Raw genomic sequence first — 19,303 nt, 5'->3', positions numbered from 1 at the left:
CCATTAATAAAAAGGTTGACAGAATTTCTAAATGAAGAAGTTGGTACGAATTGCAATAAGTCAGCTATTGGCAGTCCAAAGAAGCAGCTTCAATTTTAGTTTTTTTGCACTCTCACACATGAGATGCCTACCCGTCGAAGATTTGCCACTTGCTTCCTCTGTGCTCGTGCTCCAGTTCCTGTTTCTGGTTCGAGTTCCAAGGAAGACGCTGGCTGATTTGTTCTTACGTGTGTAGATTGTGAGCAGTTCTTCCATCTCAGGCTCACTGCAAATCATTTTTAAATAAAGGCTTTGTGAGGGTGTCATGAATACAATAAGTGGAAATCTGGAACAAAAGCATGAGTTGCTACTAACACCCAGCAGAAATCAACTGTTATCTGGCCACATTGCTCATTCCACATAAATATTGGAGGAACTCAGCCAGTTGTACAGCCTCCATAGGAGGTAAAGATATATAACCAACATTTGAAGGGTTCAGGTCTGAAACATTGGCAATATATCTTTACCTCCTATGGACACTGTGAGAGTGGCTGAGTTCCTCTAGCATTTATGTGTTTTGACAACAATCACAGCGTCTGCAGACTATCGTGTTTCATTCCACTGCTATTTTCTTGGATACATCTACTCCTTTTTACCTTGCTCAGATCTTAACTTTCACATGAAGCATCCAGAGAAGTTCCCTTCTCGCCACTGCCCGACCCACCTGCTCTGGTATGGACACTACCTTGTTTCTTTCCCTGCTCTGATGAAGAGTCCTGGATCAGTTCACCCTCTGTAGATGCTGGTCCGCCTGGTGCTTTCAGTGTTCTTGTTTTTTATTTCACATTTCTAGGTGTTGAATTTTTACTGATTTTCAGCTGACACCATCTATCCTCAACCACTAATGGAAATGTCAAAAAGAGCAAGGATATGGGGTGTCATTTTTCTGAACTCCAAGGAATCCAGTTCAAGAGCTGTCAAACGTTCCTCATATGCTGATCCCTTCATTCCAGGAATGTTCTCCTCTGAACCCTCTCCAATGCCAGCACATCCTTTATCAAAGAAGGTACACAAAACTGTACCCCTTACTCCAAGTGAGGTCTCATCAGTTTCTTTCAAAGCCTCAACATCACACCCCTGCTCTTGTATCCTACTCCTCACGATATGAATGCCTCTATTTCAATCACCTTCTTCACCACTGCCTCAACCTGGAAATCAACCTTTCGTGTATCCTATATGAGGATTCCAAAGTTGGGCTGGAATGATGGACCCACACACTGGCTCGAAACCCTTCAGCAGACCCTCAGAGACTTTTACCCCTCAGTTTTAGTTTCAGTCCCACATTTCACTCTCCAAACGTCTTGGAGCTGAATCTGAGGAATAACCTCACACTGGGCTCAACCGGATCAGGGTAATGACATCAGCCCCTCGCCATACAGAGCCCTCAGGCCGAGCAGAATCTAAACCATTTCCAAATCCCCACTGTCCGCAGCGGTGCAATGCATCTTCCATTCCTCTCACCTGGCTTCATTGACAAATACTTGGAATTCTTTCTGTTGGATGCAGGACTCCACATTCAAATCCATCTGGTTTCTTTTAATTATTTCATCTGTTTCCTGAGTTTAAAATACAAAAATCAGTACAAGTTCCCAGCAGTTACCACAGTTTCACTGTGCTACTTGCTCTGGTGGATAACCCAAATCCTGTTGCTGCTCACAGCCTCCTCCATGTTGTGGGTTCAAATACCACTCGAGGAATTAGGCATTCATCCTAGTGGACCCTTTCACTGAGTGAGTGCTGCTCTGTCAGTCAAGTCACTTTTAGTTTTCATTCATACCCTGCTCGCATGGTAAAGATGAGAGCAGAGCGTATTTACATAAATATAAATTAAAATAGAAGTTAAACACACTGAAATATTAAAATATTAAGACTTGTAGAGTAAAAGTCAACAGTTCACTACCCACATCTGTTCTGGGAATTCAGGAGCCTGATGTCTTTGGAGAAAAGACCGTTGCCCAATCTGGACACAAGGGCCCGAGTGCTACGGTACCTCCTACCAGATGGCAGAAGGGAGAACAGTTTATGTGAGGGGTGCATGGAGTCCTTCACAATGTTTATTGCCTTTCGCCTACATTGAGTGTTATAGATGTCCTTCATGGTAGGAAGAGAGCTCCCAATGATCTTTTCCACTGACTTCACTATCCTCTGCCAGGCCATGTGGTCTGAGGTGGTTCAGCTTCCAAACCAAGCGGTGATGCAGTTGGACAGGATACACTCAATATATCCTTTGTAGAATGTAGTGAGGATGGAGGGTGGGAGATGAACTTTCCCACCCTTCGCAGGAAGTAGAGGCGCTGCTGGGCTTTTTTGGCAATGGAGCTGGTGTTATGGGACCAGGTGAAATTCTCTGCCAAGTGCACACCAAGGAACTCAATATTCTTGATGACCTCAATGGTGGAGCTGTCAATGGTCAGTGGAGCGTGGTCCCCCTGGGCCCTCCTGAAGCCGACAACCATCTCTTTTGTTATTTTAACTTTCAGATCCAGGTTGTTGTCTGTGCACCAGTCCGTTAGTGACTACACCTCATCTCTGTACGCTGACTCCTCATTCTTCCTGATCAGGCCATCACGGTCGTGTCATCAATGAACTTGATGATGTGGTTCGAGCTGTGCTTTGCTGCACAGGCGTGGGTCAGTAAAGTGAACAGCAGTGGACTCAGCACGCAGCCCTGGGGCGGGCTCACGTACTCAGTGTGACGGTGCCGTTTCCAATCCGGACGACCTGAAGCCTCGCCGGCAGGAAGTGAAGAATCCACTTGCAGAGGGAGGTGTATGGGAGGTGTAAGACCAACTTCCCTATCAGGTACTGTGGTGTGATTGTGTTGAATGCTGAGCTGAAGTTAATGAACAGCATTTGAACAGACGAGTCCTTGTTTTCCAAGTGAGTGAGGGCTAGATGGAGGGCAATGCCGTCATCCATAGAGTAGTTGGATCTGTATGCAAACAGTAGGGGGTCCAGTGATGGTTGCAGCAAGAGCTTGAAGTGCTCCATGATGATCCTTTTTTTTTTAAATAATTTTTTATTTTTCACACTGTGACATTTCTCATTAAATATACACAGTGATATTTTCTCCCTTTTTTTCCCCCTACCCTCCTTCCCCCCTCCCTCCAAAACGCATAAATATTCAAGAAAAATGCATCATCTATTTGTTAAACACTAAATCTAGTCGTTTTGTCTTCTTATCATTTTAGGGGGTGGAGGTCCGAGGCAAGCTCTCTTTGTTATGTTCCATGTACGGTTCCCAAATTTGTTCAAACAATTTCACCTTATTTTTTAAACTATGTTATTTTTACCAATGGAATATATTTCTTCATTTCCATGTACCATTGCTGTATTCTCATGCTCTCTTCCATTTTCCAAGTTGACATTATACATTTTTTTGCTACTTCTAAGGCTATTATAATGAATGTTTGTTGCGCTTTATCCAATTTGAGGCCTTATGTAACTTAAAAGAAAATCTCTGGATTTTTGGATATGTTATTTTTTGTGATTTTAATTAATATCTGATTTAGTTCTTCCCAAAACGTATTCACTTTCATACATGCCCAAATTGTATGTACTGTTGTTCCCATTTCCTTCTTACAGCCAAAACGTCTATTAGATAATGTTGGATCCCATTCTTTTAATTTTTGAGGATTGATATATTGCCTGTGTAACCAATTATACTGAATCATGCGTAACCTTGTGTTTATATTCTTCATACTTCCAGAACATAACTTTTCCCATATTTCATTTTTTATCTTTAAGTTTAAATCCTTTTCCCACTTTTGTTTAGGTTTATAGTTTATTTCACGATTTTCCTTATCTTACAGCTTAATGTACATATTCGTTATAAATCTTTTAATTATCATTGTCTGTAATCACATATTCAAAACTGCTTCCATCTGGTAATCTCAGTCTCTTTCCCAATTTATCCTTTAAATAAGCTTTCAGTTGATATGCAAATATTGTACCATGAGTTATTCCATATTTGTCCTTCAACTGTTCAAATGTTAATAAATTATTTCCAAAAAACAATTTTCTATTCGTTTGATCCCTTTTCTCTCCCATTCTCTAAAGGAAAGGTTATCTATTGTAAAAGGGATTAGTGGATTTTGCGTCAATAATAATTTTGGTATTAGGTAATTAGTTTTTTTCCTTTCTAAGTGGATCTTCTTCCATGTATTTAGTAAATGATGCAGTACTGGTGAGCTTTTATATTGCACCAACTTTTCATCCCTCTTATAAAATATATGCTCCGGTAACTTATCCCCTATTTTATCCAGTTCTATCTTAGTCCAGTCTGGCTTTTCCCTTGACTGATAAAAACCTTAATTGTGCTGCTCTATAATAATTTCTAAAGTTTGGTAACTGCAAACCACCTTGGTTACACCTCTCTGTTAATTTATCTAATGCTACACTTGGTTTCCTCCCTTTCCACAAGAATTTCCTTATTATTCTCTTTAGTTCATTTTTAAAAAATTCTGTTAAGGAAATTGGTAACGTTTGAAATAGGTATTGTATCCTTGGGAACACATTCATTTTAATGCAGTTTACCCTCCCTATCAACGTTAGTGGTAATTTTTTGCAATGTTCTAAGTCTTCCTGCAATTTCTTTATTAGTGGCTGATAATTTAGTTTGTACAAGTGGCTTAAGTTATTATCTAACCCAGGGGTGTCAAACTCAAATTCACGGAGGGCCAAAATTAAAAACTTGGACTAAGTCGAGGGCCGAACTAAATATTTATTGAAAATTTTCAACAACATCTGCATGTTTTCTCCTTTCAACATATGTAATGTTAAACTTTTTCTTATTACAATAAATGTTTAATAATAGTTTTGGATAAACTCTTTCCAGAAGCATTAACAAATGAGAAATAAAATATTCAATAAATAATATTTCTCTATAATGGATTTGTCAAATGTTGCTAGTGTGCTGTTGAATAGTAAAATCTGAGGGCTATTGAGAATGTGGGAGAATAATATGATTCCTGAAACAATCAAATGGGTGACTGATTGTGGGCATGAACTCTAGCAGGGTTATTTGCCATGCCCTTTTTCCATTGGTACAGATATCCTTTGATTTACACACTTTTCAAGTTTTATGCCTAATGAGCTTGTATCCAGGTGCAGGACCATTTTTAACCAGGAATATATTTATCACTGGGACATGAAACTATTGGAAGATCGTTTTATCCTGAGATTAAAGTTCATAATACTTACTCAGGCCTGTGTGCGGGAGGGCGGGGTTTGCGGGCGATTGGGTTGGACAACAACAGTGCGGGGGCATCGGCTCTCACTGCAGGGCGGCATCTCGGGGGATCAGCGGCCCCATCACCGTGAGTCGCGGGTCGGCCTGCGGCAGGGAGGGGGAGTGGGCAACGGTCCTGGCGAGGTCAGGCCCCCCCTGAGTTTCTGCCGGACCCGCCTTGACCTGCTGAGTTTCTCCATGACCCCCCTTGACCTGCTGAGTTTCTGCCGGACCTCCCTTGACCTGCTGAGTTTCTCTCAGACCTCCCTTGACCTGCTGAGTTTCTCCTGGACCCCCCTTGACCTGCTGAGTTTCTCCCGGACCCCCTCCCCTTGACCTTCTGAGTTTCTCCCTGACCCCTCCCTCTTAACCTGCTGAGTTTCTCTCGGACCCCCCTTTGACCTGCTGAGTTTCTCCCGGACCCCCTTTGACCTGCTGTTTCTCCCGGATCCCCCTTTGACCTGCTGAGTTTCTCCCGGACCCCCCTTTGACCTGCTGAGTTTCTCCCGGATCCCCCTTTGACCTGCTGAGTTTCTCCCGGATCCCCCTTTGGCCTGCTGAGTTTCTCCCGGATCCCCCTTTGACCTGCTGAGTTTCTCCCGGATCCCCCTTTGGCCTGTTGAGTTTCTCCCGGATCCCCCTTTGACCTGCTGAGTTTCTCCCGGATCCCCCTTTGACCTGCTGAGTTTCTCCCGGACCCCCCTTTGACCTGCTGAGTTTCTCCCGGACCCCCTTTGACCTGCTGAGTTTCTCCCGGACCCCCCTTGACCTGCTGAGTTTCTGCCAGACCCCCCTTGACCTGCTGAGTTTCTCCCGGACCCCCCTTTGACCTGCTGAGTTTCTCCCGGACCCCCTTTGACCTGCTGAGTTTCTCCCTTCTGGTGTTTTTACGAGAACCACAGACATTCGCTCATACATTGATGAGGGGGATAAAAGGCCAAACATTGTCAGGTACCTCTCTGCTGGATAAAGGATACGGTTTAACCTGCTGAGTTTCTCCAGTGTTGGGTTTTCACGAGGTAGAGTCAAAGGGCCGAAGGGCCTGTTTCTGATCTGTAATGTTCTACGGACCCTGCTCTTCTTTCCATGCCGGTGTCCCAGGACCTTTCCAGGGCAGTCTCCACGCTCAGGACCGCGCTGGGATCCCGGTCAGCGGAGGAGGAGCAGGTGAGCGCGGCTAATCCCGATCCAGCCCACGCCACTCCCGAGATTGGCGGGGGGTTCCACCCTACCTGCCCGACCAGCCTCGCTCTCCACGTGTACTCCGGGCACCCGCCGCTGGTCCGGTGGGAAGGCGCAGGGTGGCCGGTGCCCCCATCGCCTGGCGGGGAGCCCCAATCTTCCCTCCGGCGTCCCGACTCCATCTGCAGCTCCAAGAAACGCTGTGCCACTGGGGTTCCGGGCGCTGGGAAGCGGCCTTGGCTTCCCCTGACACCGGCCAGGCCGCGCTGCAGTGGGGGGGTAGGCGGGGGGACACGACAACGTGTTTATAAAACCACCCACCACTACTTTTCAAGGACCAGGATTTTTCTTTCTCTCTCTCACCCTGGGACACAGCGATTACTGTGCATGCACTATACTGGCGCGGCGGCCAGCGGGCCACCTCTAATACATTTTTGATATGATCTTGCGGGCCAATTATAATTATATGGCCCGCGGGCCAGAGATTGACATGTGTGATCTAACCTAATACCTAGGTATCAGATTGCTTGTGTTTGCCATTTAAATGGTGATTCTTTTTTAAATTCTGTATAATCTGTGTTACTCATTGGCATCGCCACTTTTCTTTGGGTTGATCTTGTACCCCGATATTTCTCCATATTCCTTCAATTTCTTATGTAATTCATTTATTGTATCTCTGGTTCTGTTAGGTATTCTATGATGTCATTTGGAAATGAGCTGATTTTATACTCCTTTATTTTTATCCCTTTTATTTTATTTTCTATTCTTATCAGTTCTGCCAAAGATTCTATTGCTAAGGCGAACAATGAGGGGGATAGTGGACATCCCTATCTAGTTGACCTACTTAATTTAAATTGATTTGATATATATCCATTTACTGTTACCTTCGCCAACGGTCCATTATATAATGCTTTAATCCAAATTATATATTTTCCTGGTAGATTGAACTTCTGTAATACTTTAAATAAGTAGTTCCACTCTACTCTGTCAAAGGTTTTTTCTGCGCCTAAAGCAACAGCCACTGTTGGTTTCTTATTTCCTTGAACTGTATGAATTAAATTAATAAACTTACAGACATTATCCACTGTTTGTCTTTTCTTAATAAATCCAGTTTGATCTTGTTTTACTATTTTTGGTACACAGTCGGGCAATCTGTTTGCTAATAATTTTGCTATTATTTTATAATCTGAGTTAAGTAGAGATATTGGTCTATATGATACTGGTGTCAATGGATCTTTCCCCGTCTTTGGTATTACTGTAATTATTGCTGTCTTACATGAATCTGGCAAGTTTTGTGTTTCTTCTACCTGCTTCATTACTTCCAGGAGAGGAGAAATTAATAACTCTTTAAATGTATTATAGAATTCTATTGGAAATCCATCCTCTCCAGGCGTTTTATTGTACGGCAGCTTTTTTAATATATCCTGTATTTTCTTTATTTCAAATGGTTTTATCAGTTTGTTTTGCTCCTCTTCTTACAATTTCACCAGTTCAATTTTAGCTTAAAAACTCTTCTACTTTATTCTTTCCCCTCATTCTCAGTTTGGTATAATTGTTCATAAAATTCCTTAAAGTTCTCACTAATCTCTGTTGGATTATATGTAATTTGTTTGTCCTTTTCCTTGATACCAGTATCATTCTTTTAGCTTGTTCTGTTTTAAGTTGCCAGGCTAATATTTTATGTGTTTTTTCTCCTAGCTCATAATACTTCTGCTTTGTTTTCATTATGTTCTTCTCCACCTTATACATTTGTAATGATGCGTATTTTATTTTGTCTGCCAATTCTCTCTTTTTCATTACATCATCCCTTTTTACTAGTTCCTTTTCTGTACTTACTATCTCCCTTTCCATCTGTTCTATTTCCCAATTGTAATCCTTTTTCATCTTAGTTACACAACTTATTATCTGCTCTCTAATGAAGGCCTTCATCGCGTCCCATAACATAAATTTGTCTTTCACTGATTCTGTGTTTATTTCAAAAAATGTTTTAATTTGGCGTTCAATAAACTCTCTAAATTCCTGTCTTATAAGTAGCATGGAGTTTAACCTCCATCTCTATGTTCTTGGTGGGATGTCCTCCAGTTCTATTGCTAATAACAGGGGTGAATGATCAGATAGTAGTCTAGCTTTATACTCAGTTTTCCTAACTCTCCCTTGAATATGGGCCGACAACAAAAACATATCAATCTTTGAGTAAGTTTTGTGCCTACTTGAATAATATGAAAATTCCTTCTATCTTGGGTGTTGCCTCCTCCATATATCCATAAGTTTCATTTCCTGCATTGATTTAACCATGAATTTGGCTACTTTATTCTTTTTGCTTGTCTTTTGTCCAGTTTTATCCAACATTATATCCAAATTAAGGTTAAAATCCCCTCCTATCAATATATTTCCTTCTGTATCTACAATCTTCAAAAAAAATCCTGCATAACCTTTTGATCCTCCTCAATAGGCGCATATTTATTGAGCAAATTCCAAAATTCTGAGTATATCTGACACTTTATCATTACATACCTTCCTGCTGGATCTATTATTTCCTCCTCTATTTTGATTGGTACATTTTTATTAATTAATACAACTACACCTCTAGCTTTTGAATTATATGATGCTGCCGCTATGTGTCCTACCCAGTCTCTCTTTAGTTTGTTATGTTTCACTTCAGTTAGATGCGTGTCCTGCACAAATGCTATATCTATTTTTTCTTTCTTCAATAAATTTAGTAGCCTCTTCCTTTTAATTTGGTTATGTATTCCATTAATGTTTATAGTCATATAGTTCAACATGGCCATCTTATATCTTGCTTACACCTCTTTTCCACCTCCTCGCCACCTCCATCCCCCTTTATCCCATTTTCATTTCTTAGATTTCCCTTATTAAACTCAATGTATGCCAACACATTTAAAACATAAAATACCCCAACAATTCCCACACCCAATAATACCTTAACCCCAAATGCTCCCCCCCTCTCTAAGTTGCCCCTTATCCCTTGCCGGGCAACCACAACTCCCCTTTCCATTTGGATTGCGATCTTGCTCGCAAGCGTCAACTGATTTTGCAGTGACGGTTATTCCCTCTCCCCCCAGAAAACATTTTTTTTTTTTACACATATAACAAAGCTCTCTCTTTTTCCCCCTTCCTTCGTTCCTTCCCTTCTCTTTTCCCTCTTTAGTTCTTTACATATACATTCTTTTTACATCTTTATATATACTTTATCACTGTTCTTCATTCTTGTTACATCTCTTCATCTGTCCTACAAACGCTCTACGAATTCTTGTGCTTCTTCCAGATCTGAGAACAGTCTGTTTTGTTCCCCGGGTATAAATATTTTAAGCACAGCTGGAGGTCTTAACATGAATTTATAACCTTTTTTCCATAAAATCGTTTTCGTTGTATTAAACTCCTTCCTCCTCTTTCAGAGTTCATAACTTATGTCTGGGTAAAAAAAAATGTTTGACCCTTGTATTCCAATGGTTTATTATCTTTAACTTTATTCCTTGCTTGCTCCAGTATATTTTTTCTTGTCGTGTATCTCCAAAATTTTACGAAGATGGATCTTGGTTTTTGATGTGCCTGTGTTTTCGGAGCTAGTGTTCTGTGTGTCCCTTCTATTTCCATTTCTTCCTGCCTTTCTGTCGTTCCCAGGACCTTTGGGATCCATCCTTTTATAAATTCCTTCATGTCTGTGCCTTCTTCACCCTCCTTCAGGCCCACTATTTTTATGTTGATATGTTCCAACATATCAATTTTTTGAGCTAACAGCTCTTGTGTCTCTTTAATTTTTTTGTCACTTTCTTCCAATTTTCCTCACGTCGTTTACTTCCATTTCTACAGCCGTTTCCCGCTCTTCCACATTCTCTACTCTTTTCCCTATTTCTGTCATGACCAGTTTTAAACTTTGCATTTTATCTTCTGCTCTTTTCATTTTCCTTTTAATTGCACTAAATTCTAATGACAACCATTTCTTTTTTTCTTTTTTTTTTTTATATAAATTTTCGACAACCATTTCTTTTAATGATTTAATTTGTTCTTCAAAAAAAGCTTTATCTATACTCTGTCCATCAGTTTTACCTTCTATTTCTCTGTGAAGATCTTGGTCTTCTTCCTCCTCTTCTGTGTCTGTCCCTGTGTTTGTGTCTTCTTCTTCCCTTCTTTGTATCTGTGTCTCTTCTGATTTGCCTGATGAGTTGCTTATATCTCTCTGTCGGGCCTCCTCTTGCTGGGCCTCTTGATGTTGGTCCTCCCCTCCTGTCAGGTCTCCTGCCGTTGATCCTCTTGTCGGTCACCCCTCCGTCTTTCTCCCTCATCTGTTTCCTCACTCCCTCCCCTGCCGCCTTCCTCATCCTCCGGCTGAGTGCCCTGATGTCGGATGTCCCTCAGCTGTTCGCACTGATTGGCTGCCCGCTCCTCTGCTGAGCCACCCTCCTGTCAGTGTCCTCTTTTTTCCTTTGATTGCGCACTTTTGTTTGGCTCCGAGAGCCACTTTTGAAGTTCACCAGTCGGGAGGACGCGACTCTGGAGGGCAGGCACCAACCTCGGGGATCGGGCACTCCTCGCCACCACAGCTCCCTGTTCCTTCGTGCAGGTTAGGCCTTCTTCTTTCTTCTCTGGTGTCATTTCTTTTTTTTTTGGTTGTTTTTACTTTGTCCTTCTTGGGTGCCACCTCTTTCTCTTCTCTGTAACATCTTCTATTTCTTGTATTTTATTTTTGTTGTGCTTTGTCTTTTCCTAACATTTTTCTTTTTTGTTCTGGAGAAGGCTGGATTTCCAGACCGGCCATTACTCCATCATGTGACTCCTCTTCCATGATGAGCCTCTCGAAGCTTCTTCATGATGATGGACAGAAATGCAACAGAAGGGTAGTCATCATTGAGGCGAGACACAGACGACTTCTTTGGCACAGGGACAATGTGGCAGCTTTGAAGCATGTTGGGACCATGGCGCTTCTCAGGGAGAAGTTAAAGATGTCAGTGAGAACATCTGCTAGCTGAGCAACACATCCCCTGAGCTCTGAAGCTGCTGTTGGATGGGGAGAGTCCGGATTAAGGTGTCAAACATCCCATGAACTGGTTACCAATTCCCTTAAGAGAAATTCTTTAATGAACTAAAGAGAATAATAAGGAAATGTTTATGGAAAGAGAGGAAACCAAGGAGAGCACTAGATACATTAACAGAGAGGTACAACCAAGGTGGTTTGCAGTTACCAAACTTTAAAAATTATTATAGAGCAGCACAATTAAGCTATTTATCAGATTTTTACCAGACAAGGGAAAAACCAGACTGGACTAAGATAGAATTGGATAAAATAGGGAGAAGGTACCGGAACATATTCTTTATAAGTGGGATGAAAAGCTGGTGCAATATAAAAGCTCACCAGTATTGTATCATTTACTCAATATATGGAAGAAGATTCACTTAGAAAGGAAAAAAACGAATTACCTAATACCAAAATTATTATTGACGCAAAATCCACGAATCCCTTTTACAATAGATAACCTTTCCTTTAGAGAATGGGAGAGAAAAGGAATTAAAAGTATAGAAAATTGTTTTTTGGGAAATAATTTATTAACATTTGAACAAATGAAGTACAAATATGGTATAACTCAGGTACAATGTTTGCATACCACCAACAGAAAACCTACTTGAAGGACAAAATGGGAAAGAGACTGAGATTACCAGAAGGAAGCAGCTTTGAATATGTGATTACAGAAACAATGATAATAAAAAGATTTATAACGAACATGTACATCAAGCTGCAAGAGAAGGAAAATGAAGAAATAAGCTATAAACCCAAACAAAAGTGGGAAAAGGATTTAAACATAAAGATAAAAAATGGGAAAAGTTATGCTCTGGAACTATGAAGAATATAATAAACACGAGGTTACGCATGATACAATATAACTGGATACACAGGCTATATATCACGCCCCAAAAGTTAAATAAATGGGACCCAACAGTATCAGACAGATGTTTTCGCTGTAAGAAGGAAATGGGAACAACAGTACATGCAATTTAGGCATGTGAGAAAGTAGAAAAGTTTTGGGAAGATCTAAATCAGATATTAAATAAAATCACAAAAAGCAACAAACCAAAAAATCCAGAGATCTTTCTTCTAATTAATATAAGAAGTAAAGAACTAGGCCTCAAACTGGATGAAGCACAAAAAAGATTTATTATGATAGCCTGAGCTGTAGCAAAAAAGTGTATAATGTCAACTTGGAAAATAGAAGAGAGCCTGAGAGTACAGCAATGGTACATGGAAATGAATAAATGTATTCCATTGTAAAAAATTACATATAATTAAAAAAATAGAGTGACAGTATTCAAACAAATTTGGGAACCGTACATGGAACACAACAGAGAGGGCCTACCACGGACCTCCACCCCCTAAAATGATAGAAATGAGAAGAAGACAAAATGACCTGACCCAGTGTGTAAAAGTAAATGAGACATTTTTCCTGTTTATTTTCATTGTGTGATGACATTGTTTAATGGGTTTATTGTATTGTATATGTTGAACATTAAATGGGTTTGGAGGGGGGTGGGAAGGGGGAAAATGCCACTGTGTATATGTATGAGGGAAATCTTTGTATGTATTTTGGTTGAGATGGTTCATAGTGTGAAAATAAACCATCCCATGAACTGGAGCAGCATTTCCTCCCTCAGAAATTGATTTAATAACCCCCTTAATTCTCCTCACTGCTGTTTTGGTAGAAGGGCACATAGTCACTGCCTTAGGCGTTATTTGCATGCAAAAATTTTTCCATCTGAGATAACACCACTAGACAGACCATGGAGTAGAATTAGGCCATTCAGCCCATCTAGTCTGCTCCACCATTCAAATCATGTCTGATGTATTTTTTCTTTCCATAGATTCACCACCCTCTGTCTGAAGAAAATTCTCTTAATCTCTATTCTAAATGGACTTTATTCTGAGGCTGTGTCCTCTGGTCCAAGACCCTCCCACCACAGGAAACATCCTCTCCAATGCCAACTCTATCCAGCCCTTTCAATATCTAGAATGTTCCTAAGAGACTCCCTTCATCTTTCTATACTCCAGCAAGCACAAGCTCATATCCATCAAATGCCCCTCAAACCTTCTCATGACCCAGGGATCATTCTTATAAATCCCCTCTCCGACACCAGCACATCCTCTCTGACCTATGGGGCCCAAAACTGCTCACAGTACTCCAAATGTGGCCTGACCAACATCTTATAAATCTTACGTTCTATCCCCCTCAAAATGGACGTGAACATTGCATTTTCCTTCCTTACCCCTGACAAGTTAACCTTTAGGAAATCCTGAACTAGGACTCCCCTATTACCTTTGGACTTCCGCTTTCTGAATCCTCTTCCCCTAGAGAAAAGAGTGCATGTTTTTATTCTTTCTACCATGAACACTTGTCCATTTCTTTACCCATACTGCCAACTTGTCCAAGTTCTTCTGCAACTCCCACTCACCTACACCACCCATCCCTCCAACTATCTTTGTATCATCCTCAAACTTGGGCCATCAAGCCATCAGTTCCACCATCTAGATTATTTGCATACAGTGTGAAAAGTAATGGACCCACCACCATCCCGTGAGGACACCACTTGTGACCAGCAGCCAGTGGACCCACCACCATCCCGTGAGGACACCACTTGTGACCAGCAGCCAGTGGACCCACCACCATCCCGTGAGGACACCACTTGTCACCAGCAGCCAGTGGACCCACCACCATCCCGTGAGGACACCACTTGTCACCACCATCCCGCCAGAAAAGGCCCCCTTGATTCCTACTTTTTGCCTTGTGCCAATCAGCCAATCTATCCACACTAGTACCTTTCCTGCAATGCCATGAGCTCCTCTCTTGCTCAGCAGCTTCATACATGGAACCTTGTCCCTAAAGTTTCAAGTAGAGAACAAGTATGCCGGCTGTCCTGCTCGTTACTTCCTCAAAGAACTTAACCATAGAACAAACTGCCATCTGATGTGGTAAATGCGGGCTCACTCTTAAGTTTTAAGAACAAATTGGATAGATACATGAGTGGGAGAGGTATGGAGGGTTATGGAATGGGTGCAGGTCATTGGGACTAGCGGAATGATGTTTTGGCACAGTCTAGAAGGGCCAAATGTCCTGTTTTATGTGCCATCGCGTTCCATGCTTTGCCAGGCAAGATCTTGCCTATTTTATCTTGTGCTTTCAAGTACCCTGAAATGTCATCCTTAAAAATGGACTCTAGAATCTTGCTTACCATTGAAATCAGACTAACTGGCTTATAGCTTCCCATCTTTTGCCTCTCCCTTCTTAAAAAGTAGAGTGATATTTGCAATTTTCCAGTCCTCTGGAACCATTCCCCACTCCAGTGATCCCTGGAGGAAGAGGCTGAGTGGAGGAAAAAGCTGAGTATTACTATAAATGTGAGGGACTGGGTGGCAGAGCAGTCATCAAGGGAGTGGTCATCCCTGGAGTGGACTGAGTCAGAGGGTTAAGGCTTTGGTGAGAACAGGTAAGAGGCGAGAGATAGTAGGAGTTGAAGTAAGAAAGGGCCACCCTTTCTTATTATCCAGCTGCAGCTCCTGGCAAGCTCCTGACAGAATCCTGAAGCCCTCCCTCCTGCACCTTCATCACCTTTCCTACCCACATCATTGGTCCCCATATGGACCATGACGTCTGGATGCTCACCTTCCCTCCTGCAAAAGCTGTGAACTCGATCTGAGATATCTTGGAGCCTTGCACCAGGGAGGAAACATATCATACAGGATATGCGATCACTTCCACAGAACCTCTTGTCTGTCCCCCTAACTATGGAATTCCCTATCACTACAGCTCACCTCTTCTCCTCCCTTCCCTTCTTAGCCACAGGACCAGACTCCGTGCCAGAGACCAGATCGCCATGGTTTGTCCCTAGTAGGTCATATCCCCCAACAGTATCCAAAGTGGTCTACATGTTATTAAGAGGGACAGCTCAGGGAGTTAGGCACTAGGCTGAAGGACAAGACCTTCAGGGTTGTGATCTCAGGATTGCTTCTGGTGCACAGCTAGTGAGGTTAGGAAGATAATGCAGCTTAACACGTGGCTAAAGACATGGTGTAGGAGGGAGCGCTTCAGGTTTCTGGATCATCCAGGGAAGGTGGGACTTGTTCCAACAGGACAGTTTGTATCTGAATTGGAAGGGGAGGGGGCTAATATCCTTGTGCTCCGGTGGGTTTAAACTAGATTTTCAGGGGGAGGGGAACCAGAGTGTCAGAGCAGATAGAGGGGTGGAGGAGGGAAAAGATGATGTGAAAATTACATGCACCGTTAGAGTCAACAGGTTGTACATGGTGCAAATTTTCTAAAGTGCATTTACTTCAATCCAAGGAGAACTGTAGGAAAGGCAGACGAGCTTAGAGTGAGTTTGACACGTGGAATTACAACATGGTGGTTATTAGTGAAACTTGGTTGCAGGAGGGGCAGGACTGGCAGCTCAATGTTTCGGGCATCCATTGCTTTAGATGTATTTAATGAGGGGGATGAAAGGGGGAGGAGTGGCATTGCTTGTCAGGGAAAGTATCCCAGTTGTGCTCAGGCAGGACAGACCAGAAGGCTCGTCTACTCAGGCTATATGGGTGGAGCTGAGGAACAGGAAAGGTATCACCAATTCATGTATTATACACTGCCCAATAGACAGCGAGAATTAGAGGAGAAAATCTGCAGACAGATGCAGGAAACAGAAGGCTGTGATAGAAGAGATTTTAACTTTCCACATATTGACTGGGCTCCCATCCTGTAAAAGGCCTGGACAGCTTGGAGTTTGTCAAATATGTCCAGGAAAGTTTTCTAAATCAATATATAGAGGTACTAACTAGAGAGAGTGCAATACTGGATCCCCTATGAGGGAATGAGGCAGGACAGGTGACTGTATTATGTGAAGGGGACATTTTTGGATCAATGATCGTAATGCCATTAGTTTCAAGTTAATTATGGAGAAAGATGGGTCTGGGCCTAGGGGTGAGATTCGAAATTGGAGAAAGGTCAATTCTGAGGAAATGAGAAAGGATCTAGAACGCGTGGATTGGGATAAATTGTTTTCGGGCAGGGACGTGTGAGGTAAGTGCGGGACCTTCAAAGGGGAAATTTTGAGAGTACAGAGTTTGTATGTTCCAGTCAGGATTAAAGGCAAGGTTAACAGGTATAGGGAACCTTTGTTTTCAAAGGATATTGGGGATCTGCTTCGGAACAAGAAAGAGGTGTATTGCAGGTAGAGGCAACATAGAGCAAATGAGGTAATGGAAGAGTATAAAATATACACAAAAAAAACCTCAAGAAAGAAATCAGGAGGCTAAAAGAAGACATGAGGTTGCTTTGGCAGACAATGTGAAGGAAAATCCTAAGGGTTTCTACAGGGATATTAAGAGCAAAAGCATAGTAAGGGACAAAATGGGTCCCCTTGAAGATCAGAGTGGTCGGCTTTGTATGAAACCAAAAGAGATGGGGGGTGGGGGGGGGGGGAGATCTTAAACTTTTTCTCATCAGTATCTTTGGCTTGGCTTCGCGGACGAAGATTTATGGAGGGGGTAAAAAGTCCACATCAGCTGCAGGCTCGTTTGTGGCTGACAAGTCCGATGCGGGACAGGCAGACACGATTGCAGCGGTTGCAAGGGAAAATTGGTTGGTTGGGGTTGGGTGTTGGGTTTTTCCTCCTTTGCCTTTTGACAGTGAGGTGGGCTCTGCGGTCTTCTTCAAAGGAGGTTGCTGCCCGCCAAACTGTGAGGCGCCAAGATGCACGGTTTGAGGCGTTATCAGCCCACTGGCGGTGGTCAATGTGGCAGGCACCAAGAGATTTCTTTAGGCAGTCCTTGTACCTTTTCTTTGGTGCACCTCTGTCACGGTGGCCAGTGGAGAGCTCGCCATATAACACGATCTTGGGAAGGCGATGGTCCTCCATTCTGGAGACGTGACCCATCCAGCGCAGCTGGATCTTCAGCAGCGTGGACTCGATGCTGTCGACCTCTGCCATCTCGAGTACTTCGACATTAGGGATGTAAGCGCTCCAATGGATGTTGAGGATGGAGCGGAGACAACGCTGGTGGAAGCTTTCTAGGAGCCGTAGGTGGTGCCGGTAGAGGACCCATGATTCAGAGCCGAACAGGAGTGTGGGTATGACAACGGCTCTGTATACGCTTATCTTTGTGAGGTTTTTCAGTTGGTTGTTTTTCCAGACTCTTTTGTGTAGTCTTCCAAAGGCGCTATTTGCCTTGGCGAGTCTGTTGTCTATCTCATTGTCGATCCTTGCATCTGATGAAATGGTGCAGCCGAGATAGGTAAACTGGTTGACCGTTCACTCGGGAAACAGGCACAGAGTCGTGGCAAGAAAGGAAATCAAGCAGTGAGGTCATGGAACTGATATAGATTAAAGAGGAGGAAGTGCTTGCTGTCATAAAGCAAATAAGGGTGTATACTATCTATATTTTCCTCTAAGTACAGATACATTCACGTATGCTCATTGTCTCTATTCACTCTTATACCTCTTTACCCGCATACATATCAATCGTGATCATTTTAACTCTCATTACCCGTCTTCCTCCCTCAGTCTATTTTTGTAATTGTTCTGCAAATTTTCGTGCTTTGGAATAGAGAGAATAAGGAGGGAATTAAAAGAGTGACCTTTGTGACATATGAAAAGTGAAATCTTTTCTGGGGGAGGCGGGGTGGGGGGAAATAGCGGTCACTGCAAAATCAGTTGACGCTTGCGAGTGGATTCGCAAATCCAAATGGAGAGGGGAGATGTGGTTGTCCGACAAGGGATAAAGGACAACTCAGGAGGTGAAGGGGAGATTGGGGATAAATAAGATAGAAATAGGAGAATAAGGAAAATGTTGGATGTTGTAGGAATGTTGTCTTATAAAGAGTTGAAAATAAGAAAACAGAAATGGAAAAGGAGGAAAGGTAATGATGGAAAAACGGAAAGAGAAGATAAACAAAATATAAAAGGGCTACACTGAACTATATGTCTTTAAATATTAATGGAATACATAACCAAATTAAAAGGAAGAAACTACCACATTTAAATGAATAAATGTATTCCATTAGAAAAAAATAACATATAGGTTAAGAAATAATATTGAAATATTCGAACAAGTATAGGAGCCTTACATTAAATACAATTGCGAAAACCTACCGGGGACAAACATTACCTAAGTTGATGGAAGGAGAAGGAAAGAAAAGAATGGACTCAGTAGAATTTCTGGTGTAATTTTGTTGAATGACAACATTGTCTGACTGGCTTAATGCAACCTTGATTGTATACCTAAAATGGATGAGAGGGGGGGGTGGGGGGTGGTTTGGGAGGAAAGGGGGGGGGAGAAAAAGTCACTGTATATGTGTGAAAAAGAAATAGTGTATATCATTGCTAATGTGATTTATGGTGTGAAAAATAAAAAATTTTAAAAAAAAAAGCAAATAAGGGTGGACAAATCCCCAGGGCCTGACAAGATAGTCCCTCGTACCTTGAGGGAGGCTAGTGCAGAAATATTTTAAATGTCTTTAGCCACGAGTGTGGTGCCGGAGTATTGGAGGGTAACTCCATTGTTTAAAAAGGGCTACAAATGTAACAATGGAAATTATCGGCCAGTGACCCTGACGTCAGTAGTAGGTAAATTATTGAAGGGTGTTCTAAGAGATCAGATATACAATTGTTTGAACTGATTAGTGATAGTCAACATGGCTTTGTACATGGTAGGTTGTGTTTAAGAAGTTTTTTGAGGAGGTTACCAGGAAAGTTGACAAAGGAAAGGCTGTGGATGTTGTCCACATGAACTTTAGTAAGGTCTTTGACAAGGTTTTGCATGGGAGGTTAGTCAGGAAGGTTCAGATGCTTGATATTCAT

The 19,303-nt window shown here is 42.2% G+C and overlaps 1 protein-coding gene across 7 annotated transcripts in view; it reads right to left on the bottom strand.

Moving 5' to 3' along the window:
* ttll5 (tubulin tyrosine ligase-like family, member 5) overlaps window positions 1–19,303 on the bottom strand; it is a 1,011,501-nt gene that overhangs the window by 525,857 nt on the left and 466,341 nt on the right. For all 7 annotated transcript variants that reach the window (XM_069915842.1, XM_069915845.1, XM_069915843.1 and 4 more), the window contains exons 24-25: window positions 1,501–1,595; window positions 132–265 (exon numbers count right to left, since the gene is read on the bottom strand). In XM_069915842.1, coding sequence (XP_069771943.1) covers window positions 132–265; window positions 1,501–1,595 — 229 coding nt within the window. The remainder of the gene's footprint in view (window positions 1–131; window positions 266–1,500; window positions 1,596–19,303) is intronic.

The sequence above is a fragment of the Narcine bancroftii genome, chromosome 2 (assembly GCF_036971445.1).
Source record: "Narcine bancroftii isolate sNarBan1 chromosome 2, sNarBan1.hap1, whole genome shotgun sequence".
Lineage (NCBI taxonomy): Eukaryota > Metazoa > Chordata > Chondrichthyes > Torpediniformes > Narcinidae > Narcine > Narcine bancroftii.
This window is presented reverse-complemented; position numbering and strand designations above follow the sequence as displayed.